The 27,065-nt window shown below is 44.8% G+C and overlaps 1 protein-coding gene across 47 annotated transcripts in view; it reads right to left on the bottom strand.

The window, feature by feature from the left end:
* LOC114873055 (longitudinals lacking protein-like) overlaps positions 1-27,065 on the bottom strand; it is a 113,881-nt gene that overhangs the window by 66,813 nt on the left and 20,003 nt on the right. Inside the window, exons 7-8 of one of the 47 annotated variants that reach the window (XM_029180991.2) lie at positions 1,054-1,239; positions 151-482 (exon numbers count right to left, since the gene is read on the bottom strand). The exons of 23 other annotated variants lie outside the window; for them this stretch is intronic. In XM_029180991.2, coding sequence (XP_029036824.1) covers positions 178-482; positions 1,054-1,239 — 491 coding nt within the window. In that variant the 3' untranslated portion in view covers positions 151-177. Of the gene's footprint in view, positions 1-150; positions 483-686; positions 1,240-1,806; positions 2,142-2,430; positions 2,835-3,113; positions 3,649-4,587; positions 5,271-6,558; positions 6,578-7,405; positions 7,708-8,740; positions 9,221-9,784; positions 10,070-10,600; positions 10,719-11,755; positions 12,062-12,780; positions 13,194-14,101; positions 14,474-14,644; positions 15,184-15,854; positions 15,972-16,457; positions 16,745-17,143; positions 17,590-18,917; positions 19,412-19,594; positions 20,095-20,504; positions 20,882-21,176; positions 21,971-25,033; positions 25,746-26,098; positions 26,703-27,065 lie in introns of those variants that run through there. 23 more of the 47 variants (XM_046286459.1, XM_029181114.2, XM_029181022.2 and 20 more) reach the window with 23 other exon arrangements.

The following is a 27,065-nucleotide window of genomic DNA, read 5'->3' as shown; positions in this document are numbered from 1 at the left end:
TTTCATTTAATCGTGCAAAAATTCTTATCACTCTGATACTGTCGCTTCTTGTAACATCTTCTCGAGGAGTCGAAGCTGAAAATGGCGACGGAAACGTCGAAGAAACGAGGAGAAATGAAATAGAAATAAATAGATTGAAAGAAAACGAACAGGAAACGATGATCGATGGCGGTCGAATTAATCGGTCCGATGTTCCTGATGGATCAGCTTCGCGTTCGTGGCGATATCGACGCAATAGAGCTCGCGATTCGGATGGAAGGTGCGTATATGCGTCCACACGTGGGTGCGTTGCCGCAGGTGATGCTTGCAATAAGGACACTCGAATCTCTGGGACGTTCCGCACTCGTACTTGTAATGCCGTATCATGTGGCTACGATGCTTGTAACTGCGAAAACATTTCGGGCACGGATGCCGATTCCATGCGTCGTAATCGCAGGCTTGCTTCGAACCACCCTCTAAGCTCCAGCTGTTTATCGAGAAACCTGAAAAAGAGAAAATACATTTCGTACAGTTCGTTTCGACGATCTTTTATCTTGCCACTCTGCCCGTTCGTCGAGAGTGCACGGCCAACCTACGGTCACAACGTTAGGCGACGAGAAAAGAGAATTCTAAAGTTAAAAGGGTAGCCCATTCGCTCTTCTTTGAAATGAAACACGCGGTCCAAGGTGGTGGAAGAAATCGAGCCGTTTCGATCTCTAAGAAGATTTATTTTTTCATACAATTCCTACGAATAAAAATGTACAAGGTTGGAAAAATCGAACCGTTTCTTTCAAAGCGACACGGAGAAACGCGACGAAGACACCGGATGATCGACGCGTCTCGGCGTTTTTTCGACGAACACCGCTTCTCGTTCGATTAAGCGGCGTTTTTATCGAGGAGGAAAGAAAGTTTCTATCGCGGTGATTTATCGAAGGTAGGATCACACTCAAGTCTGCTGAGTGTCCAAAGCGTATACCGGCTGATTGCTGTGATTGCTCTTGATGTGCGAATAGACGTGCGACCTGTGTTTGCCGGTGTACATGCAGTGCGGACACTTGAATCGCGGCGCCTTACCACATTCGTACTTCAAATGTCTGTGAAGTCCCCGGTACCATTTGTAGGTCTTCTGACACTTTGGGCAGCCAAAGTTACCTCTCGACGTGGCGTCCATCATCGACGTACAGGCGTTGTTGTAGCGTATTCGCCTGCGATCCGGGACCATCGGGCTCAGGTAAGGCAACATGGTCGCGTTGAACATCACTGTAAATTACACGGTAGTTTTCTCGATGAGTGAATGTAGCAGGCAAACGTTTAGCTCGACGACACATAAAAGAGCAATTAATTTTTCTTTTTCTTTTTCGCTGTTTCTCAACCGCCGCGACACGCTCGTTAAGTTTCGTCCGAGTGCATACGACAGTGTACGATAGAAAGCTTTGACGATCGACAAACATTTAGAAGCAGACTATTTTCTCGCGAATCTTCCTACCGACTGACATGGAAACATGAGTGTCGCCGTTGCCCTTTATTCTTTCTCAAAGTTACAAATGGAACACATGATACGAAATTAAACAGACGATTGGTATCGCGGTTCACGTTATCTCTCTTCACCTGGTCGTCGCCGTGACGCAGTTGGAAGCTTCCAGGATGAATTCAGCCTCGATCACCGACATCTGAAATCAAGATTACCAGTTTGGTTAGTAAATGCAGGAGGATGGAACGCGAGGCGTCGCGACGTTGCTTCCCGACCGAGTTCAACGATAGATCCTCCTCGATTCTAGGCTGTTCTCTCGGCTAGAGGTGGCTTCAGTCGAAAATTAAATGAACTTGTACTTCGGAAAGATGTTTATTGGTATCGTCGCACAGGTGCACCGGAAAGGGAGGAAAGGGCGCGACGAAAAGGCGCTGATGAGTTCAGTAGAGCCGTCTGAAGCAGAGGACTTGCCCGGGATGATACTTCCTGATGTGCGCGTATATGTTCTGCGTGAATTTGGACGGCTTGTCGCAGTAAGGGCACTGATACTTGGGCGCCATTCCGCACTCGTGTCGCAGATGCCTGGTCATGTTCTTCTTCAATGTGAATCCGTGATTGCAGCGTGGGCAATAGTAATTCTTGTTCACCGAGTACATTTTCCGTCGCCTCCTGGTTACGTTCTGGCAAACACCTGAAATATCGAAAGAACGTGTTAGCTCGAGATGAATCGCGTCGACGGTCCAACGACTGACGAAGCTTTTCGCGTCTCGTCCAGGAGAAGTAATCGCGTTCCGAATCGTCGGCGACGCACGGAGGCAAACGATAACGGGACGCTGAACGAGGCTGGAATTTGGGATTTTGTTGTACCGAAATGAGGAAACTCTTTCAGACACTGATACACAAACGCTCGTATATTTTACATCTCAGGACATGTGAAAAAAAATCTTACACGATCTTACGTCGCTAAATCGCATCGTGCCACCCGGTTCCATTTCGATTCGCTTCCCCGTTCCGTTGTTTGGCCGTTCAACGTACATCGTTTTTTTTTTTTTTCACGTGGATCTACGAGTGCTAATCGAGACGAAGAGCTTGATGGCGTGTGCTTTGTAGCCGACGTGACGCGATCTCACGTGTCTGTAAATATTGGACGAGCAAGAGGCTTTCATATCGCAATACGGGCACTGATAACGATATCCCTGGCCGCAAAAGTAACGTAGGTGCCTTGTGATCGTCGTCTTCTGGCTGAAACGACATCCACAGTTCAGACACTCGAACTGTTTACGCTCGTTCGGGTAAAATCTATACTTGTTTATTAGCAGATTTTTCTCCATCGGACTGTCCGCGAAGCTCGCGTCGTTCCACTTCAACTCCCGACGAAAATTACCTGAAAAAATCAAGACGCAGGATGGTTAATCGACGCTCGAATTCTCCGTTCGTTAACTATATCTTAAACCGTGCATTGGGAAACGTTGCTGCGAATAGGAAGAGGAAAGAGGAAAAAAAGGAGAACAATTTCACGAGGAGAGAAAGTAAAGGAGTTATACTCGTAATACGAAAAGCCTGTGGATCGCTTGAACGGCACAGGACAAGATGAAAACAACGGGGACTGAAGGTTCGTCGAACTTTCATTTTAATCGTTTCAAAAACGTGTTACATGGCTTTTTGCGAGATTTTTTACAATATTCTTGTCGAACGACGCAAGCTGGCTTCGCAAAAGAACGAACGTACGAGGATCAACGATCGAATGACTAGTGGACGCGGATTCTAGAGGGAACGATACGTCTCCTCGAAACGTTTTCAAGAAACTAAAGGAATTCAAGGGAACTTCGATTACGTCGATTGGAGAATTCAGAACAATTTGTTGTAATACACTTCCTTCCCCTGGTGGTAACGACTTATATGATACTTTACGTTGGACGTGTACGTGTAACATTTATTGCAATACGGGCACTGTATACCCCGTATGCCGCACAAATGTCGCACGTGATAATTTAAATCTTTGCGACGTTTAAAGGTCTTGCCGCACCGATCGCAGTCCAAATTCCCGGCGTAGAGAAATGCACCGGCGCGTTTCACCGTACGAATCTTGCGTATCTGATCGCAGGCGTGCCTCGCGTGGAATATCAAGTCCCTCTGCTTGAGGAACGTCTTGCCGCATTGCGAACAATTCGTCGCGTTCGCCTTCGAATCGTTCCAATCTGAAAAATTCAAAACACAAAGGTTGGGATGTAGCGAAGCACGATCTCGGGAAGCCGCCGCGTTTCCCACCTCCTCACACCCGTTCATTCATCAACGAAACAGCTAAACATTCACCAGAAAATTCACCGATTCTCAAAAGAAAGAAAAAAAAAGAAAAGAAAAGAAAAGAAAAGATCGAAACTTAACGCGGTACATTTTGTTTTACAGGGATGAAATAATTGCACTATCGTTAGCGCCACTTTCAATTCTCTTTTCTTCGTCCTTTTCTTTTTTTCCTTTATTCTTTACAAAGATCTTTCCTCGGTTCGATCGATCGGGATGGAATTGGCGAGGAGATAAGGTAACTGACCCGGTAGTTTGTTTTTTAATTGCGTATGCTTCTTCTAAGCTAAAACGATTCAGAACATCTTGTTCACACCGACTGGCAATTTCGGATGCCATCGTCTGATGTGCCTGTAAACGTTCGACGACGAGTTGTCCTTCTTATGGCAATATGGACACGCGTATCTAGGTATCTGGCCACACTTGTGTCTAATCAGGTCCCACATCCTTCGAAATCCTGCGTTGCACTTTGGACAGATGTAACTCGAGACGACCGCGGCTTGGGTCCTCGCGTTCGACCACTCCAATATCCGTACATCTGAAAATACAATCAGGACAATTAGTCCTGGATGAATTGGACGCGACCTGTCATGCCGTGCCGTGCCGTGCTGAGAGTCGTGCCGTTTTACCGAAAGAAACTAAGCAAAAACGTCTCGGACGTTGTTCGCCGCCGTGAAACGTAACGAATTTCGTCGCGGCCAGGCGAGTGCAACAACTAAATCGCTAATTCGCGAAGAAGAAATGAACGGTATGACCGGAGGAGACAAAACACGGTTCTCGGTTCTCTCCGGACGGGCGGAAAAGCGGAAACCATCGTTCCGCTCGTAAGCACCGTGAACGTTTCATGGCTTTATTGAGGTAAACGATACATCCTGTGTATATGTATGTGCGTGTACATGTTTCCCTCAGCTGATCGTTGACTGCGTACACAATCGTCTTCGTAGTTTCATCTGTTCTTCTACTATAGGAACTTACGAACCGAAGAATACGGGCGTGGGAAATACTCGGGAAATTCGGACACTGCGCCGTAAGTTTTCACGGATATCCTACGGCGGGAAGGAAACTTGACCGTGCGATTTCAAGATCGCTTCCTTCCGGACGCATCACAATGAGATATCGAGGATACAACGGGGACCGATGGATTTGTCGAGATCGCGGGGAAAATTGTGAACTGTCCGAACCGTTGAACGATCCTAATTTCTATGCACGAGAACAGGCATCCCATCATGGCGCACCCTGATGTGTTTGTAAATGTTCGACGAACACTTGTCCCTCTTGTTGCAATAAGGACACTTGAATCTTGGCTCTTTGCCGCAGTCGTACTTCATGTGGGTTTTCAATGTTTTCTTGTAGGTGTACCCTGCGTTACACCTGGGACAGTGATACGACATCTTCCCGGAGTGCCACGGATGATCCTCTTCGTTCTTCTTCGCGTCGTTCGGATCCCAATATTCCATGTTCGCTCGCAACATGTCCAAGACACCGGCGGTGGTGTCGTACGAGCCGGACAAGGGTCGTCCTACGAACAAGAAAAACAGAGCGGACTGTTAGAGAGCGAGGGTAGTTTGGCGAGGACCGTTGGCTGGTTGGTTCGCGTCGAAGGAAAATATCCGAGGGACGCGCGAATATTAAGAGAAATACAGAGAAAAATAGAATGACGAATCGAAAGAGAAAGGGGGAAATTTGAGAAGGAAACGAGCGATGGGTTGGCGCGACTCGAAAGCTAACCGTTTGGATCTCGGTTAGGTCTGGAGCATTTGCCACGGAAGAAGAACGGAAGGTGCAGGGAAACACGTGACCGAAAGAGAAAGAGAGACAGGGTACTACAACGAGAATAGTCGTCCTCACGGGACAAGGAAGACATCTATTTTGGTTATCTTGTACAGAAAACTCTGCTCACACTTTTCGCTCGGCGAGCAACGCGCAACGCGAGATCGAACGAGATCAATGATGACAGAGAATCCGAATCCCCCTCTTCGAATTTCGAACCCTCGTCCATCGAGTCAATAGAGTTTCAACGCTTGGATTCTGCTATCCTTGTGATACGTCCTGATATGCCTGTAGGTGTTCGAAGACTTTCTGTCCCTTTTACCGCAGTACGGACACTGGAACCGTGGTTCCTTCCCGCACTCGTACCTATAATGCGTCAGCATGTTCGCCTTCTTGCTGTACGAGCTACAACACCTCGGGCAAACGTATCTCTGAACCATCAGTTCCTTTCGCTCCGTCCAGGATCCCGCGGGATGCTCTGCAAAAGAGAAACAAATCACGGTTCCGGTTAGTACGAAATCGTTCGGGATGTACAGTGTCCCTAACCGAGCTGTACAAAAGTTGAAATAACCAACAACGCATGTTGCGATCGAGCAAAGTCAATGAATTTTTATTTTGTCGTTCGTTTAGATGAACGGTGGATTACAAATGTGTCTTGGTGGCGCGACGGTGGCGTACAAAAGGTAATCGTACATCCGTTCTTGGAAATCATTTTTGAAACAACGAGCATCCAAAGACGAGGATCCAACTTCGATTTTTCGTCGCGTTGAAAGCTTCTTTGCGGCTCGTGTCGTCGTCGTTATCTGCTTTCTAATTTCTTTCAACACGTGAACCATCGATGGGCTTTGAACAGAGGCATCTGTCGATGGACTCTTCTTACGTGCTTGTACACGTTCGAGCTGTACTTGGAGCCGTAATCGCAGTATATGCATCGGAAACGAGTCTCGTGGAGATTGCAGTGGGAGCGGAAGTGGCGCATCATGCAGTCCCTCGAGAGGAAACTGTGGGTGCATCGGGGACAGTTGAACCAAGGGCCTTCTTTCGACTCCTGCTTACCTGCAAGCACGTATTCAATATCAACGGATGATTCTTTTTATATAAAAAAAAACACAATTGATCGTCGCGTCGATAGAAAGCGGAATCAGGACAGGGACATCGATGAAACTAAGCCTAATCTTGGAATGTTTACGAATGAACGTAACAAACCCGTATGAACGTTATGAAGAAATGACATTCTCAGCCTTTGCATAGGTGGTTTTCTTTTCTTTTCTTTTTTTTTTTTCTCATCATCCTGATCGGAATCGTACACGATTCATACACTGGTTAATTCGCGGGTTTCACAAACGCACCGTCGCATCAACGCACAACATGATCAATCGCACGGTACAACGATGGTACAGGAGATCATTTTCTACCCTCGAGTAGAATTACGCTGGAGAATGAAAAACGCATCCGACTGTACCGCAGAACTCTGTCTTTACACAGTCAGTCTTTGATAAAATTATATTCGAAAGCGCGGACCTTCGACGGGACGAAGGATAATGATAATGATAATGACAATAATTAGCATATCGTTCGCTGGTTTGACTCGGTTCCTCTCTTCCCTGTTATCCCCGTCGCGTTTAACGTAAAAATCTCGCTGCTACAATTGTATAATTCTATCGGTAGCTTAATTTACGAATCGCGCGACGAGTTTAGCATCGGTCGATCTTTCGTTCGCGCCTGAAATCCGCGACGAATCGAAGGAGCAGAATAAATTAGAAGAGCGAGAGTATGAGAGAGTGAAAGCGTCGGAGGAGAAACGATCGATGCGCAACAAGTCGCGGGAAATAAAAGAAAGAAAGAAAGCTGGGCGATAGAGAAGTAGTGGTCCATCGCTGCGAGGGGGTGTGTTTTTGTTCAGTAAAGCTTGACGAACCTTAGCTCCATGTCTCGGTGCTTGGCCCGTATGTGCCTGTACACTGCCTGGGTATACTTGCTGCGCATATCGCAGTGAGGACACTTGAAACGCGGCAGATCGACGCACTCGAGCCTGTAGTGACGGCTCATACCACCGGAAGTGTGAAATGTACGGGCGCATCTCGGGCAAGGAAAGCCGCGCCGGTTAAGGGACGTCTGTAGCCTCAGCATGTGCCGAGAATTTCGCACGACCCCGTGGAACTTTCCCAGGAAAATCGGCCTGAAGTCTGTAAGCAGAAAAAGAGACGAAGATGGACCGTTAGAGAGATGGAACTGTTTGAACGTTATTCTCCTCTGAAGCGGAGGCGTATCGCGCGGATCATACGGGAACGGGTGACCGAAACTAAAGATAAGCTGGTGGATCCTTAGGACGATTAAAATGTGAGAGGATTCAGTGTCGTTCGTTTACCGCGCCAATCTGCTCCCCGACATTTATTCAACGCGACGAGATTGCAACAGGATGCACTCGAATGCATCGACGCTTTCGGTACATCGGTTAACACGTATCTTCCAATCGAAGCTCCTGTATAATTCTCTTCCTGTCGCTGTGTACTCGAATCTCTTGAATCACGAGAACGACTTTTATTTAAAAACCGAGCCACTTTGCAAAATCTGAAACGAAAGAAATCGAGAGTAAGGTTAATTCCAGAGCAGCTGAGAATAGAATTACCTTTTCTTACGTGTCATCGATCCTCGCTGAAAATAGAATTTCGAAAACGCAATGAGAAGTAGGAACGTTTCAACGCTTGTTGCTTTTCATCGGCTTTATTATTTGAACAAGAAGAAACAACGGAAGAAGGAAAATATCGGTGTCTCAATAGAGCTTGACCAGGGTGACGGGTTTCTTGTTGTGCTGACTCCTGATATGCTGATAAATGTTGGACGTCTTCTTGCTGCAGAGATTGCAGTAAGGGCATTTGTACCTAGGCGCCTGTCCGCACTCGTACCTAAGATGGCTCAACATAGTGTCCCGTCTGCTGTAGCCGTTTTTACACTTTGGACAGTGAAATTTCCCGGTGTATGGGTCGTACACCGTATCCCTTTTCCACGAACGGTTCGCGCGATCGCCACCGAATAGGCCACCTACAAAACATCAGCAACAGAGTCACAAGGCGATCGGAAACGAAACGAAATTTCCTCGGGAAAATTATCCACCGATCATTGGCCAGCACGCTGGATATATCCAGAATGCATAGAAAGGCACACGCAACAAGGGATGGCATGCAGAAGAAAAGGGGAAGCGAAGGAACGCGAACAACCTGGATTATTCGCTGTTGATTCTCTCAGAAACAGCTTTTTATTCACACCCCCGATCGATATACATGATCAACGAACGCGCGTCTCGAATTTCAACGCACTTTTCTTCACGCTTAAACGCGATATCACAGACAACTGCTTCTCTCTGCAGGGACGATCACGATTCTGGATCGTGAACACGATGAACAAGGCCATGATCTAGATTCTCGTTCTAGAACAACGTGTTACAAATGACAGGCTTCGATGGATGCTTGTGCCTTATGTGATCCTGGATGTTGAACTTTTTCTTGCTCAACTTCCCGCAATACGGGCACTCGAAGCGAGGCGGTTTGCCGCAATCGTACTTGAAGTGGGCGGTCACCGCGCTCTTGGTCGTGTAACTCTTTCGACAACGTGGACAAGGGAAACGGATTTTGCTCTTTCTCGAACTTCGTTCCGGGCATTTCTCCTCGAGCCATGGTAGCGGCAACATTTGTAGCAAGGCTGAAAACAAAAAGAGATGCGTTCGATTAGTTTCGATCAGGATCGACGAGCGACCGTTTCCGTTCGACAGTGGATTCTTTCTCTGCTTTTTTATTTTTTTAGCTCGCGTACATCTCGAGAGTTCCTCGCGAGTTCACCGATCCGCGAGCAAACGCGCACAGATTCGACGACGGGGGTGGAATCGCGTTTCGACGAAGGGGTGAAAACGGGGGATGGTTTCTGCGTGATAAGGCTCCTAGTAGATTGTGCTTGCAGGCTCACACACATACACACGCGCGCAACGACACGATCACTTTCGTCGAGTTAAGGACAAAACAAGTAAAGCGGTTACAGGCATCTTCAAGCTGTACGGAGACAACGTCCAAACGATTTTGCGAATCGAGAACAAGTGTTATATACGCGAGAAACTCTGATTTCCTGGACGATTTTACCCCGGTTCGTTCCCTCGTCGTGTCGTTGCTTCGTTTCAACCTGTAAAATGATTCGATCGATTAATAATTTCCATTAAAATCCTCGGGATAACGTTTCAAGGAGAAGGAAAAGGATGTCGACAAATGCCTCTCGTTTAATAAATATTCTCGTACGTTTATTGTTGATTGAAAAGAAAATGAGTAAAACAAGAATGAAGAGGCGCAACGTTTACACGTTTAATCGTGATGAAGTATAACGATCTCGAGCTTCCATCCAGGATGTTTGGCGCGGATGTGCTTGTAAACGTTGTTGGACTGTTTGCTCCTCATCCCGCAGTAAGGACACTGAAATCTCGGCGGTCTTCCGCACTCGTACCTGCAGTGGCGTTGCATGTGATGCAAGTGGCGGTAACTTCTCTGGCACTTGGGGCAAGCGTACCTGACGAGCACATCGTACGGCTGATTAACGCGTCGATTCCGGGGGGGTTCGTAGCGGAGTTAACCACTTCTCGGTTAATCTCGGCTTTCGCGGCAAAACGGAGCGGAAAATCTCGGACGCGGGACGATAAATTGAAATTTAATTAGATCACGGTGTGATATAAGCGAAAACACGGAGTGACGCACAATCCAACGTTGCATTCCGGACAGTAGTATCTGGTCTCTTTCCGTATGCGTTTCCCGTTCACGCACTTCTTCCTCGAACACTTGACGCACTGTCTGACCGGGTTAAACTTTTTCTCGGTCGGCGGTATCGTCTCCGGGAAATGTCTCTCGAGCAAACGTCGAGGAGCGGTGCTGCTGGTCGCCTGTTCCCCGACCAGCTCTTTCTCTTCGAGCCTGCAATAGAAACGTGTAGTTTGCGGAGATCCGCTCCGTCCTATTGATCCGCGATCCCCGATTGACGATTGAACGATTGAACGCGATCGAGAAGTGGTTAACGAGATGTAAAGAGAGAACGGGATTAACTAACCTCTCGTCGCTGGTGTTCGACGGTTTCTTTCCGATCCAGGAGAAACCGAGCTGCGAAGACTGGTCCATCGATCGTGCCTGATCCTGGAAGCTGAACGATCCCGATTGATCCATCGGACCTGAAATCAAAAAGCAGGAGATCGTGATGGTACGCGTTCCCTCCACTCGACCCGATTCGAATCGAATATCGATGATAATTGCGATGAAAGCGACGGATCGTCGGCTCGCAGGTGGTGGTGGTTGCGGAAAACGAGAAACGTGTGTTCTGAGAAGAGAAAAAAAAAGAAAAGGCGAACGCAAACGGTGGAAAAAAGCCCTTTCGATGGACTCGAGAGGAAACTTTATTGCGCATACGTCGATTCGACTTACATACTAACAACTTTCCAATGGATCGATCGTTGCTCGATCGAATCGATCGGCGCGCAGTATTTTCCCCCGACTTTCTCTCCCTTTAATTCTTTCGCGCGTAAAATTGCCTGTTGGTAGTGACGTCGATCAGGAAGACACGCATTCCACGGTGCTTGCTCCTGATGTGCCTGTACACGTTCGAGATCTCTTTCGAGCGCATCTCGCAGTACGGACACTTGAATCTCGGCCCCTGGCCGCATCCGTACCGCACGTGCCTGCGTAGGTTCGTTTCCCTGGTGAATCCGCTCGGACAATTCGGGCAGCAGAATTTCTTCGAGCCGTTCCACCAGCTGCCGTAGTTGCCGCAGGCTGAAACAGAAAACGCAGCAAGATACTCGCGCGCAGTCTAACACGCGACACGTAAATCGGATCAACGGACAGGAAGGGAAAAAGAATGGGGTGTAAACGGGTGAAAAACTGTAAAGGGATGCGAGCTCCTTTGTCCCGTCGGTTTTCCAAATAACCATTCAATTCGAATCTCGAATTGAATTCCATTTTTCACAGCCATCTTCGCATCCATTCCAGTATCAGAAACCGACAACGATTCGACACGCGTTTACCAGAAATAATACATTTTATTCGTGCTAATACATCGTCGTTGCTTCTCTGAAATAACCTAACTGAACTGTTTATTTTCTAATTTCTTAGCTTGCTGTGTCCCACTTACCGATTGCCTATCGATTAGTCTTATTAAGAAACCGGCTGTTGGTGATAAAATGATTCGATACCTTGGTTAACCATCTCCCCTGAATCGCGGAAACGATTTATCGAAGAAGATCCCAAGATCGGAAGATGTCGATCACGTAGACGTCGTTGTTCTTGTGCTTCACCCTGATGTGCTTCCGTATGTCCGGCTTCACCTTGCACAGGTAATCGCAGTAAGGACACTTGAATCTAGGTTTCTGACCGCACTGGTATCGCAAGTGACTGGTCAAGTTCCTCTTCCATGCGAAAACGCTTCGACAGTTCGGATTCGGACAGGCGAACTTGTGAGGTTTCACGAACCCGTTGGCGAACCGATGACCCGCCGACGCCAGCAACGATCCCTTCAGCCCTGAAAAAGAATGCATCGTTCGCGATCAGACGTCCCTACGTTCAGCTATGAATCGCGTGTAACAAAATAAACGAACGAATTTGAATTTCACGATTGATTTACCGAGGATCGCCTCTCCCTGCAATCAAAGAGAACAAATGAAAAGAGCGTGTTCGTTCTCTCGTCGTGCAATAAGTGGCACGCAATATTGGTAAAAGGAACCAGTCTGTATTTCGTTGAATTTGGAAGATGGGTGTACAAAAGAGAGGGGGAGATGGAGATCGTTGACGAGGGGTTCGATTAGCCCAACACCGATCGCGGAATCGAAGATGGGGTGTTACACAAATCGACGACGTAAACGATCGAACCGTGATGCCTTCTCGTGATATGCTTGCTCACGTCTCCCTTAACTTTGCAACGATACTCGCAATAGGGACACTTAAAGCGTGGCTGCAGCCCGCACTCGTATCTGAGATGCCTATTCAGATTTCCCTTCCAATTAAACGACTTCCCGCAGTTCGGGCTCGGACAGACGTAAACCCCGGCCTGCGGTTTCCTATATTTCGCTTCCGGTCTCCACGTCTCGCCGCCGCCGAACAACCACCACCTTCTCTTCTCGAAATCTGAAACAAAGCAGCAGACGCAATTTTCTTCTAAAGATTAGTCTGCTCGCTGGTAATGCGACCGCCATTCGTGCCGCGTGCGATCTTTTCTTCGATTCTTAAAATGCGCAAATAAAATATTCTCATATCGATTTATTTCTATTCTTACAATACGTACAAAATTCCTCTCTTAAATTAAATTAAACGATCGTGTTATAATAATTTGTACCGTGCGCTTGGGCACTTGGATAATTCTGTACTCGCGGATTGAAAAATTGTTTATCCGACGAGCTCGTCGATGCTATCGTTCAAAATGTCGATGTTGTAGTCCCTGTGGACGCTCTTGACGTGCCTCAACACGTTTCCCTTCCATTTGCCCCGGTATTCGCAGTAGGGACACCGGAAACGCGGTTCTACCCCGCACTCGTTACGCGTGTGGCTCCTCAATGTTCGTTTCCATACGAACACCTTCGAACACTTCGGACAGGGGAACTTCTTTCGGCCGGATACGTTATCGAGGAATAACGAATGCTTCGCGAATGCCAAAGTATCTGAAAGCAAAGATAAATCCTGATGGTATTATCTTGTGCTGACGGATCTCGGGAAATCGTACGGAATCACGACGCGGCGTCGAATCCCTGCGGAGCCTACGAGCATCGTGGGCAGCTTTCTAAATCATTTTCGATTCGACGAAAATAAGAGAAAAGAAAGGATCCCTGTAAATGGACAGACAATACGACCCACACGCATACACATACTAATGACATAAGAAAAAGCGACAAGGTACGAATACGTGGATAAAGAATTTATTTGAAGCTTATTCGAGAGCAAATGTACAAATAAAAACGGGGGCAGCGATCTCGCGAGCACGCGTTAATTTCTTCCGATGTCGATGCAACGAACCATGCTGCCTTGATGCTTTCGTCGCACGTGCCTGTAAACGTCGGACGTCCATCTCGAGCGGAAGTCGCAACAGGGACATTTGAAACGTGGATTCTGCCGGCACTCGTAACGCAGATGCCTGGTCAAAGAACCGCGATGAGTAAACGAGCTGCCGCATGAGTTCGAGCACCGGAACCTTTTATTCCCGGAGTAGACGACGCTGGGAAAGGTTGCGTTGATGGGCATCGGTGAACCATTCGACTCGTGGGTCTTCCATAGCATGCAAATGTCGGGCGAAACCGCGCCTGCAAAAGAAGATTCAGAAAACTGTACGCAACGGACGATATTCGTTATGATCGTAGGAGGAGAACGGAACGAGAGTGTTAAAACACCGAGTCTCTAATTAAAACACGATGCACCCTCGTCGATGATGCGTGAACAAAGGGTTGGTACGGGGGACGAAATAATCGATAAACGACGACGAGACGTTGCGAGCAAATCGATTAGATTTATTTACACTTTCAACAAGCAACATTTCAATTCCCCACCCGCCCTTCTCTCTTTCTCTATGTTTCATTTTTTATCTTTCTCTCCTCTCATTATCGAGCATTCGCTGGACGACCGGTAATCTTGAGAACGTCGATCGCGTACACCTGACAATTCTTGTGCCTCCTACGGACGTGCTCGTAGACGTTGGCCGATTTCTTGCATCGGTACTCGCAATGGGGACACTTGAACCTTGGCTCCTGGCCGCACTCGTACGTCAGATGACGGTTCAGTGACGATTTCTGGCTGTAGGCACAGGCGCAGTTAGGACACGGGAACTTCTTCGTCTTAAAGTTATCGTCTAAGCGACCGAACGACGTTTGCCTGTAGATTTTTCCCACACTTTCGACTTGGACACCTCCGATACCGAAGTTGATCCCGAACACGCCGAACGTGGTTGCATCTGGAACGAAACGGATCTAGCTGATTGGAGGGTTTATCGAATGAACCGAACGTTTCTCCAAAAAATCGTGGTCGCCGGCACGGTTGCGTTCGACACCGACTAAGGAGAGGAGAGCTAGGCGAAACGTAGGAATAAATTGTCGACAGCGTAATCCACAACTTTTCACCACTGACCAGTATATGTTTTATTGAACAACCTATGTTCTTCGACAACAGTATAAAAAATTGCCAATATTTACAGATACGCGACGGAGAGAATTTCCTCGGCGAAAATTCAGCTTGCTGTCGTCTCCGTTTGAAATTCTACAAATGCTCGAACGAACCCCTTAAATCCGCGCCATTTCGCAAGCTGCTTATTTATCGTGCATACTTCGTATCCTGCCTAAACCGACGTTCATTGCATCTGATCCTGCTGTCTGCCGCCGCAAACGTCGAGGACGAACACCCTTTGACCAGGGTGCATTCTACGCACGTGCGACCTGACGTTCGACGAGTGCCTGGTGCGATACGAGCAATACGGACAATTGAACCTCGGCATTTGACCGCACTGGAACTTTAGATGATTGTACAAGTTATTCTTTCGCGTGAAAGTGTTACCGCATTTCTGGCAAGAATAATTCTTCCTTTGCTCGTGCTGAACGATTTCGTAGGCGCAACGCTGATCGTGACGGATTTGATGATAACACGGATGCGATACCGGACGATGAACACCTGCGAACAGAAAGTTCAACGAAATGATGACTTTCGATTCTTCGCCAAATCGACCCCTCGTCCCGCCTTTCCTTCTTTCAAAAAAAAAAAAAACAACCTTGCGTGCCTATTTTCTTTTATTTCTTTCTCGATTCGAAGAAGGTACACAAATCATCGTTCACCATAACGAAAGAAACCATAATTAATATGTATATACATGAATAATGTACAAAGCAAAATCTAATCCTGTGGCTGACCAAGGACGTGTGCGTGTGTACGAATTTGTAGCTTAGCTGACGAATGAATACGAGAGAGAAAGAGAAAGTAAGAGAGAGAAATAAAGAAAGATGAGAGAAATTGTACGAATATTAGTTATTTCCAAGCGCAACAATATGAGATCGAGGAAGAAGCAAGGTGAATAAGGAAATATATGTCGTTGAATTACCAACGGAGGAAACAAAATGGAGATGAAAAATGAAAATGATATCGCTGGGATCGCGCGATTTACTCGGTATCTCTTATCAATAACACGGAGGCCGGCTTGTCGGGGTGCATTCTGTCCACGTGATCCTCCACCTTGTACGGAAACCACGCCCTGTACGCGCAATGAGGACATTTGAATGGCATTTCTCTGCAGTTGACGAAATGAACTCCTAAGCTTATCTTCCTGTTGAAAACGCGCTGGCACTTACCGCACCTGAACTTCGGCTCGACGGTGTCCCACGTTCGTGAGAATTCATCTGCTTCATCGCTGCTCACGATCGTCCATTCGTCCTGCGACTCCTGATCCGATAAAAAGTAGTCGTTCTCTGGAAAAAAGCACAGATCATTCCTCTTTCGTACTCGGTTTGAAAAATCACCGGTTAACACAGAAGATCACTGAACACATTGTTTGAGAAACATTTCGCGGGGGCGAAATATATCACAATTATAACACAAGTATAACACAATAAATAACAAAAGTAGTACGACAATATAACAAGTATGCTGTGGAACTGTTACAAAGACGATGGTAACATAATCCGTTATTAAAAAACACGTATAAATACAGGACCAAACTTCCACCAACAGACAATGAAAACGGATTTTTACGTGTTCCCACAACGCTCTGCTAATTATTAATTAATGTAGCTGCTATTAATTCTACGCGCTGCCTTCTTTGCATAAGGATTATTTTATTTCTCTTGAAACCCACCCTGTGTGCACAATAAACAGAAAATCGGCGCAAAAGTATCGGCTACGAACGAGTCGCGATTAAAAATGAAAGGAAAATTGATAAAAGACGTCGAAATAAAAATGAAACTTGAGGTTTATCTTCGGTGTTGCTCGCTCATCAGATCGATGACGTAGACTTCTCTGTCCGGATGCTTTCTACGCACGTGGGCTCTAACGTTCGACGTGTGTTTGGTCCTGTAAGGACAATAGGGGCAGTTGAACCGGGGCGACTGTCCGCAAGCGTACTTCAAATGATGCTGAAGATTGTAACGCCAGTTGAAAGACCTGCCGCACTTTGGACATAGATGAGTCGCTTTGCGGATCGCTCCGTTCCAGCCGCAATCGTCGATCCGATTCGATGGCTCCTCTGGAAAATGCATACACGTGTCTTACGATTAATTTTTCTCTCACACTCCGGGACGTTCCGATGCGAATTATCCGCCGTTTTCGAACTTCACGAGGGACAAACGTTTGCCTTTCGACGACGCTCATGAATTTCGTATCTGCGTCTATGAAATAAAAAATGAAAACAGCAACGGAAGAATATTTTGCAAAGCCGGATGCGCATATGCCGGGTTGAGAAATGAGAAAAAAAGAATAGAAAAATAGAATGCAAGGATCGAGTCTATCGTCGATCGATTGGCGAATTTCTGTAAAATTTCATTTCTTACGTTTATTACAAGACGTTGTCATACAAGTACAATGTTGCTTATAGTTTTGTACGATTCGGCGTTTTATTATAATTCCATCGTCTTTTCTCGTCGACCCGTTCTCGGTAATTATAACGAACAGACGTGAATCATCGACGCTTCGTTACTCCTTTCTTTCATTATATTCGTTAGGTTTGAAAAATCGGACTAGAACGATTCGGTTTGAATCGCAGGACACGACTTTATCCTTCCAACATCTTACAGACGTCGATGGCGTAGACGTTGTTGCCCGGATGCTTTCTGCGCACGTGGGCTCGCACGTTCGACACGTGCTTCGTCCTGTAAGTACAGTAGGGACAGTTAAATCGCGGCAACTGGCCGCACTCGAACTTGCAATGATAGTAGAGATTGTTCTTATGACTGAACACGCTCGGGCATGTCGGGCAAGGAAATTTCTGCTTCTCCCCGACGATCAGCTTAGCGGGCAGGAGGACTTTCGAATTACTCCGACGCCTCTTCACCGTCGACGACGCGAACGTGAAAACTCCAGATGGGAAAAAGTCTGAAACAAAAAAAATGACAAACGATTCGTGAAACAGATGCTGCTTGTTTAAAAGGGTATTTATCATTTTCTTTCTTTCTTTCCGACGAATTCGATCGGGTAGACACTTGTGGCTAGAAACGATTATTCGTAGACAAGGAACGACGGAAGTTGGGGTCTGGATCAGTAAAGTCAGAATGAATTGAAAGTTTGATATATATTTCGAGAGAAACTCTATTGCCTTCGAAAAGTACATCGAATAAGTTCACACATTTCGTCGAGAAAAGGGGTTGAAAAACTGGGATCTAAATCTAAGTTAGAACTTCGCTCCTCGTAGAAGGTTAATCGGGAAACCGGAAGTGGTTATTTGGCTCATCGAGCAAGTCTTTTGAAATTGTAGCTCGTTGAAATTCTTTTTACCAGCGAGACATGGTCCGTCGACGAACCGTACAAAATGGAGACTCGAAACTCCTGAAAAGAAAGGACATCGCTATCAATTCTTCTACCATACTGACGATTAAGAAGATTGCTCCAATTGTACTTTCCATGAAAAATAATTAGAAAAGTAATAATTCGAACAATCTTCCCTGTTGATTAAGACAACGTTCGATCCGTACCGATTGTTTCTTTAACGAGCGCGCGAGGAGGCAGGAGCAGGAGGATAAGGATACGCCCGTTGTTTGGTCGATCGAGGTATCCTTCTCTTCCGGCGGTTACGAATCTTCCATGGAAGCGATTTGAAACTGGGTTGCGGTGGACGTTGCTACTGCTGCAGTTGGCAAAGATCGACGGTGTACACCTCTCTTCCCGGATGGCACTTCCGGACGTGTCTGCGTGCGTTCGAGATGTGCCTGGCGCGATAAATGCAGTAAGGACAATTGAATCGCGGTTTCTGGCCGCACTCGAATTTCTGGTGGTAGGTCAATCCACCTTTCCGGCTGAACACGCTGCTGCAATTACCGCAGGGAAACTTTCGTACGATCATCGGCGTTGCGTCGGATGGTAGAATGCACGGCCCGTGATCGTATCGCCTTTGAGGAGGACAGTTTTCCGACGACGACGACGAGCAACTCGTCGGCAACGGTCCCCCGAACACGCAGTATTTTAAAACGCCTGCAACACAAACAAAAACACGATACCCCCGTAAATGATTGTTCCTCGTTATGCCGGTAATCCCTGCGAACGAACACAGATTGTGGCTAGAAGGAAATTTATGAATTCTGAGGGGCTGGCGTCAAACCTTCTTCGGTTGTCGTTCCCCGAAGCCGCGTTACGTCCATCGACCAATCAGGATCTTCCAGTGAAGAAGTTAGGATGAAATAAAGAAACGAATCGTTGTGCATCGTGTGTCGTGATAATTAATTATTTTTTTCTTTTTATTCAACCAACGAAACTCGTAAGCGAGACGAAACATGACAAGAGGAAAGGAAGAAAATTAATTACACAAATTACTACACGACGTTAGACGATAAATGAACGGATCGAACGAAACTCGTCGCCGATTAAAATGCTTCTCCGGTCTCGATGGAATTCGCGTCTTCCACGAAGGAACCATAGCCTGGCTCGCGGGATACGTCGATCACGCTAACTTTGTACTCGCGATGCTTCCGGCGAACGTGAGCGCGTATGTTCGACGATTTCTTAGACGCGTAGTGACAGTATGGGCAACCGAATCTAGGCAGCTGACCGCACTCGAACTTTAGATGAGTGTAAAGATTGTTCTTCCGGTTGAAGCAGCTCGTGCATTTCGGGCAGGGAAATCTGCCCTCGTTCCGTTCCTGAATATCCGTCTGCCTCGGGAACGCGTTGCACGGTATCTTGAAGCCGCCCAGGTGTTCCAGATCTGCAAGAAAACGTTTGGTACTCGTCAGGGTACTAACGAACGCGTTTCCCGTTTATTCGAGGCCGATCGAATCGCGCTGGAACGTTTGCAAAGACAAATATCACGACGACAGCCAACCGGGACACGCTTTCTTTCTCTCCCTCTCTTTTAAACAATTTTCTTTCAAACACGCATCTCGTTGCATTTTCAGGCAGGATGAATCGGAACTTTATTTCTTAAATAAATTGTTTGCGTACAAAATGTCCCTATGTGTCTGTGTGTGTGTGTGTGTCTCTGTGTCGAAATGAATTGGCTAAACGTAATTCTACGGTCTACGTTTTACAAGAACCGTGAGAGTTTTTTTAGCATCGGTCCGATTCGATGGATGAATCGGAACGGCGATCGGGATTAAACGCATGTCGCGTTCAGATCGATCACGTAAACGTCGCAACCGAAATGTATGGTCCGGACATGCGCGCGTATGTTGGACGTTTTCTTCGAACGGTACTCGCAGTAAGGACACTTGAACCTCGGCAACTGGCCGCATTCGTACTTGAGGTGCTTCTGCAGGTTGTTCTTCCGATTGAAGACGCTGCTACAATTCGGACAGGGAAACCTGACGTTGTGAACTTGTTGGAAAGCGAAGGACATGGACACGACGTCCCCCCGTTCGCCCATTAGACGTTCCAAGCAAAACGGATCGTCTGCAAACAAAAGAAAGAATTGCAAAACGCTACCGTCTCAGAATGGATCGCGAGCCGTCGATTCGTTATCGATTTTTTTTTCCCCCATGTGATCGGGCCAGAAAGAAGAGAAGAAAAATAGCGAGAAATGAAATATGGGATTTTCGAAATTGGTTCAAACAAGTCGACCAGAATAGGTCTTCTTTTTCCTTTATCGTTGTCTTGCCTGAGATGCACCAAATCGATCAGCCACGAGAAATTTTCGATCGCTCGACTTCCTCCTCCTCGATGATCCAAAAAGCTGAAAATGTCCTTTTTACGCCCCAGGATTCCTTGAAACGCACCTGGAAACAATCCGAACTTCTAGCGCACAGAAATTCTATGAATTTCCACTCGCACGAAATAAAAGAAAAAATGAAAAACCATCGGAATACAGCTTTAAGCATGGTTTTTTATTTCAAAGCCGAACGGTAATAGCGATCACACAGATTGGCGCGAGGAACAGCCAAGAATGGCGACCGATAAATGTCCTGTACGTAGACCGCGTTGCCCTCGTGTTTCCGTCGTATGTGCTTCTGTATGTTGGACGTCTTCTTTGAAATTAAATCACAGTAGGGACACTTGAATCGCGGCGGTTGACCGCACTCGTATCTCAAGTGCGTCAGGAGGCTTCGTTTCTGTCCGAACACGCTGCTGCAATTCCCGCATGGATACCTGGTGTCGTTCGGTAGCCAGCTAGTCCTGTAAATTCTGCCATTCTCTGCCGGATGAGAGAAGAGCGATCTCGACGCGGCAATGAGTTTGAAACCTGAAAAAATTGAATCGCTTAGTCAGTACACGATTCGATGGAACTGAACGACGACGACGACGACGACGACCGACAATCTCTTTCTTTTTTTTTTCTTTCGATTAATCGGTCCAATTTCGCTTAGAAACATACTCGATAAAGGCGAGCGAGCATCACTTTCTATCTCTTCGATAAACATGGAAATTACAAAATTGTGTAATGTGTACGTGTACGTGTCTGATATCGGCGATTGCAGGGTGGAAGAGACAAGTGGCTTGTAACGATCATGCTGCGAACAAAGAAAGGGAGGATCGAGGCGGAAATAACGTGACATGTAGTTTTCTGGGGATGCGGAAAACAGTTTCGGCAAATCTTTATTCAGATCAATGGATGACAAAAATGTAATGGAGGGACCGACGGTGATTGTTCTCCTGTGAACGAGTTTTTCGAATAATTATCGACGCGTGTGAAAAATACAACGCAAAGAACCAATAGGATGTTAGTCGATTTCAGAAGAATCATTTCGATGAAGGTTTCTAAAGAAATACTTCCAGCGATATGTATAGCGTTATTCTTTCTCCTCTTGATCTTAATTATCCACTTAATCTTCCTCTCTCGTGCATCGTTCCTTTCATGGTGATGGTAAAAAAAATTAATAACGAATCCTGGAGAGTTGTTTGTAGAGGTCGATGATTTGCAATTTTTCGTCCTTGTGCATTCGTCGCACGTGAACGTACATGTTGGACGAGAATTTCGCTCTCTTGGTGCAGTAAGGACACTGGTAACGCGGTTCCTTGCCGCACTGAAAATGACAGTGGGTTTTCATGTCGGACAGTCTGGTGTAACCGCTGTTACATCTCGGGCAGTAAAACTTCTTTCTAGTCGGGGAATTTTGTAGCGTAACGTTATCGGGCCAGTGAACTGAGGTCTGGGAACGTATCGGCTGGCGACGACAGGAACCGGATGGTTCCACGTACAGGAAGGACTCGTCCTTCGCCTCTTTCCCGACGGCATCGCTTCCAGGCCGATAACTTTCGACCCGCACCGATGCTCTGGTGGTTACCATTTGCGGGCGCATAAGCGACGAATGCATTTGGCCGTACATCGAATCTAGAAAAAAACAATCGAATCGTTGTTGTTGGTTAATGGTTAGAAGGAAGGAACGCGAGACCAACGAACTGACGACATTCGATAGATATAAATACAGTGTGCGTGTTTTTCGTCCATGCTCAGCTACATCGCTTTCTAATTGAAACCGACGAATTTTTCTCTACCAAAAATCCGTAGGGTCTTACGTTTTTCTCTTTATTCTTGCCTTCTTCCTACCATCGCGCCCCTGATCGATAGTCAATTATACGAGAGGAAGAACTGTCCTTGTCAATTCTTATTTTTCTGGAGAAAATTATCATCGATTATACGGTGCGTTTATTTTCATTACATAACAGCGTTGTTTTGTACAAATATAGGGAACAATTTTTTTAAATAAGGAAGGAATTCGTGGTCGAAGTTTTAGGATATTATTTCTTCTACTTTTAGTTTTCCAAAATTAGGCTTTAGGAATTTTAAGGATCCTCCGTTTCGTACAATTTAAACAATTAATACGATTCACACTACATTTGTTCGCACAGAAATTTTTCTTTTAGGCAGCGTGCTTCACCCGTGATAATTGGCTATTATACGGCTTTTATTTTTACCTGATTCAGGCCAAATTTTAAGGGTAGTAGTGTTGAATAAAACAATAACAATGGTGCTGAATATTTATTTATAATATAAGTCATTATGTCAAATCATAAATTCTTCATTAAGAAATTAAAAAACTAATTTAAAAAAATGAACGAACAATAGATATGAAAATAAAAAAAAACAATTAAGTGAAAATATTACTAAATGGTTACAAACGGTAGTAATGTCTCGAAGCAAGACAGGAAAAGCAGCAACATCTTTTGCCCCCTTTACATTTCCACAGTTTGGCTAAGGATAACAACATGAAGCAACACATCTACAGCTATTTCTGACACGGAGTGCTTCTAAAATATGCTCTTCCTTATCTGAAACCGAAATAACATTATTTTCCTTTGGTGTAATTCCAATTAACTCTTTTGCAATTTCTTTTTCTAAATTTTGTAATGCTGATGTTTCTATCAGTAACTCGCTCAATTATTTCCTAAACTATTAAAGATACAAGAAATTGCTATGATGATCTTTGCAAGGTAACAGGGGGCAACATTTTGACGTAGACGAATTGTTTTTTGCATTGTTATTTTCAAAAATATAATGGCAAAGTTTGGTTTTTTAAATTGAACTATATGTTTTTCTTTCAATCAGAAAGTCGAATTACACTTGATTTTCATTTGTTTTCGATATATTGCGCTAACAAATTGGAGATTTTTCACGGATTCGTCTTGCACCACGATAAGAAAAATGATATGGTCGAAGGAAATATGCTACTATAAAATGAAACAAAAGAAATAAAATATAGGCAGTAAAAAAAAATATTAAAAAATTGAAACAGGAATAAAGTTTATTAGAACAATTATTGTTATATTACATTCTTTTAGCTGCCGTTGATGATTTTTCTTGCAGTTCTTTCTTTTTCTTTTTTAACTGTCTATACTTTTATTAAGTATCATCGGGGCACCTAAAGGTTTTACGATATACTCGTGTTAGATGAGTCAAATATCTCGCATACAAATGTAAATATAAAGTTATGTATTATTGCATCAGGAAGAGGATTTGATACATTTTGAATAATTAAATTTCAAGAAATCTCAAGAAATTCAAACGCGTTCAGCAAAGATTTTTGGTGTCAAAGTAGAATAATATCTTTGGAGATGCCAGAGAGACGAATCTTCTATAACTTTTCCGTCCATTCCGACATTTTTCTGCTTCCCATTTCGGTGTTTAGCTTCTCAAATGCTCCCAGCCGCGTTGGCAATCTGAAAACACCAAAACAACGTATCAGTAACAGCAGGCTGAAAATCAAGAAAGAAATGCTAACGTTTTATGTACCTCCATTCCGATTCGTTTCGAAAGAAGCCTGATGTAAACGGCAACCCTATATCCATTGGCTCTATCGTTGGACAAAAGAAATCTCTTTCTAGAAACAGTACGTTAAATCTTCGACATAATTTCATAACTCTAGCAAACAGTTCAAAACGGCTTACCTGAAACTGAAAGATCAACGCGTGATTAGAATATTTACTTTCAAAACTTTTGCCATGGAAACGTGAAAGTAGAAGAGGGTATCCGTCTACATTTTCTTGATGCTTTAATAATGTTACGGAGAACACACAGGTGCTGTTTCGATACAATTCAAACTACTACTCTAGTTTCAGACGCTGAACATTTAAGAGCAAGAGCAAGAAGAATGAATTCCTCGTCGAATATAATTAATTCGGCTGACATAATTGTTCATGAAATTTGATACAACTCGACGGAAGAATTTACGATGGGATAGCAGACGTCTTCGCGTTTCGTACAATGGGACAACGATTGATCCTAGCAAATTTGAAAATTACAAGGAGGCCTCTGACGATGCTTCCGCAGGCTGCTGCTATGGAGAAAGGTTTTACCGCAGACCGGGCATTTCTGCGTTCTCCCGCACTCGTGTCTAATATGGAAAATCAGGTGAGACTGTTTGGAGTAACAAGCACCGCACTGACCGCAAGAGAACGGTCGGTTCTTTTGCGACTGATGACACGTGGATCTAGGATTCCAATAGCAAAAGCTCTTCTGGTGGCTTCTCAAATGACCGGAAAAGGTGAAATCCTTGCCACAGTACTTGCAGTTATACTTTCTTTTACAGTCCTCTCCTCGTATCGTGTCCGTGAACAACTCTGAAACATTAGTTAGTAATCGTTTGTCAGTTGCATCCCCTCTCGTGCTTTGTCCAACAGAGTGGACCGCGAGTTCGCGGTTTCCGTGACTCTTGCTCATACCGAACAGTGCGCAAAGAAAATAATGTATTGTGTTGGTACCTGTCGACAAGCGGAGATGCTTTTCTAAAAGTAATCGGGGGATGATTCCAAGGGAGGGAGAATCATCGTTTCGCGAAGTAATTCCAATACGGTCATCTTCTGCGAACGAAAACATCGACGTCGAACGATCCAGGACACCGGCGACAAGGGATAATTATGTTCTAACTTGGTGATAGGGATCGTAAGAACGGATTAATTTCAGTTCACGCTTGCTTTCTTTATTTTATTCTTAGACGTACACACGTAGCGAGTACAATAAAGTTTCCTTATGCTTTAAATATACAAAAGGTGTAGTAACAAAAACAAAGTAATGGTAAAAAATCAAACTTTAAAGCGAAAGAGCTGTTTCAATAATTCATTATTTCTAACACAAACATCATTTTCATTTATTACGTTTCGATTTCATAGAATACTATTGCGAGAGACAAAGATTCAAATGAAAACTGATTATCGTTAAACCAATTAACGTAATTAGAAAATGTACAAATTTAAAGAGTTAAATAGTTGTAAAAAATACAACAAATCGATTATGAGATTCGTTGCCTGAGACTTAACATAATACAGATACCTTCAACTAGTTTCATCTTTTTAAATGAACATAAAATTACATTTCCTGGTTTAATCTCAAGAACTAGAGCGTGGACACGCTTTGCAGCGCTTCATATGCCGATAATAGCTCGCCATATAAGGGAATTTCTTCTCGCAGGTTGTACACACAAACGTTTTACCGCAATCGTTTTCTCTGTGAGACTTCAGAGTGCGAAAGCGTGCGAAAGATTTATTGCAACCGTCGCAAGGGTAAGGTTTCGTATGAACATCGAATTTTTTGTTAGATGTGCTCTCTCTTAACCTGTATTTATACGTTCTCCTTACTCGCGGGTTGGATTCCTCGCTACTTGAACTGAGATCTGAAACAAAATGAAAAAGACAATCGTTAAAGTTCTGTCGCTGCGAGAATTCAATTCTCTTTCAACAATCTTACAATTTACGGACGTAGAGACTTTCTTTCTTATAACGAAAATAAACCTTTGTTCAACGTACACGGAAACTACCTTCCGAAACGAGCACGCGTTGGGGGAACCATCTTTTATTTTTTTTTAATTCTTAAGCGATCGAAATAAAGTAAGAATGATGATAGAAAGATACAAGAAGACCCAAAAACAGTATTGAGAACCGTACACGTTACTATTCACGATGTTGTACACTGTCTTCGGCGCATCCTGCATAAACAAACATAAGGAAGAAATAAAAATTGTGACAATTGAACGTAAATTTCGTTTATTTCGTATAAAAAATGAATATAAGATTATGATCGTCGGAGATGTTCAATCGCAAATATTTTATTTCAATAATTTGAATTAGTAGTTCAATTTAATTATTACAAAAAACGTAAAAGGGGAATCTTTAAATACTATTTAAGTATTTGCAAATAAAAGCAGTATGTTAAAAATATGATTGCCAGGAGAAAAATTTCATGGCAAAGAAAGAAACAGGGTGTCAGTGTTGATCCTGATCAACGATCAGAAACAAGTCCTCGCCTTTGTGCCTTCGTCTGATATGCGTGTAAATGTTTGGCGGGTGTTTGCTCCTGAGACCGCAGTAAGGACAACGAAACTTTGGCTCTCGACCGCAGGCAGTCCTCAAATGAGTGTCTAAAGTTCGTTTGTTCTTGTAACCTTGCGAGCACTTTGGGCAAACGTGGTTCCTTGATTCCATTCGATTCAACGTGTGCCTTTGCTCGATCGGGAAAGACGGATCCATGAAGCAGCCTCTGGTCAGATGCCTCTTCAAATGGCTCTGGGACGAATAAGGACAGTCGCAGAAGTTGCATCGATATTCACCGACCCTGTAGTCCCGAGGCGAAGCTGGAACACAAAAGCAACCGTTCGGTGTATACAAGGTTTTAATTATGATTTTCTTGTCGAGACATCTTTTATCGCGTTGCGAGTTTTGGCTCAGCGACAAATCAATGGATACACTGGTCGACGTATCCTTTAGAGTTAAGATGATAAATTGAAAATTCTCTTCGATAAAAATTATTAACTTCTTCGTTTACCAGATATCTTCGTTCTCGTGTCAACGAAATTATCTGTCGAAGACCAACGAACGCGTGCTACATTTAATTGCTTTCTTTTCTTGGCAAACATGCACGATAATTCTGCAACAAACAAAAATGTGTATCAGTTATTGAAAAGCTCTCGGGATTATCTATTTGCTGTCAAGACTCG

The sequence above is a fragment of the Osmia bicornis genome, chromosome 7, assembly GCF_907164935.1.
Source record: "Osmia bicornis bicornis chromosome 7, iOsmBic2.1, whole genome shotgun sequence".
In the NCBI taxonomy this organism is placed as follows: Eukaryota; Metazoa; Arthropoda; class Insecta; order Hymenoptera; family Megachilidae; genus Osmia; species Osmia bicornis.
This window is presented reverse-complemented; position numbering and strand designations above follow the sequence as displayed.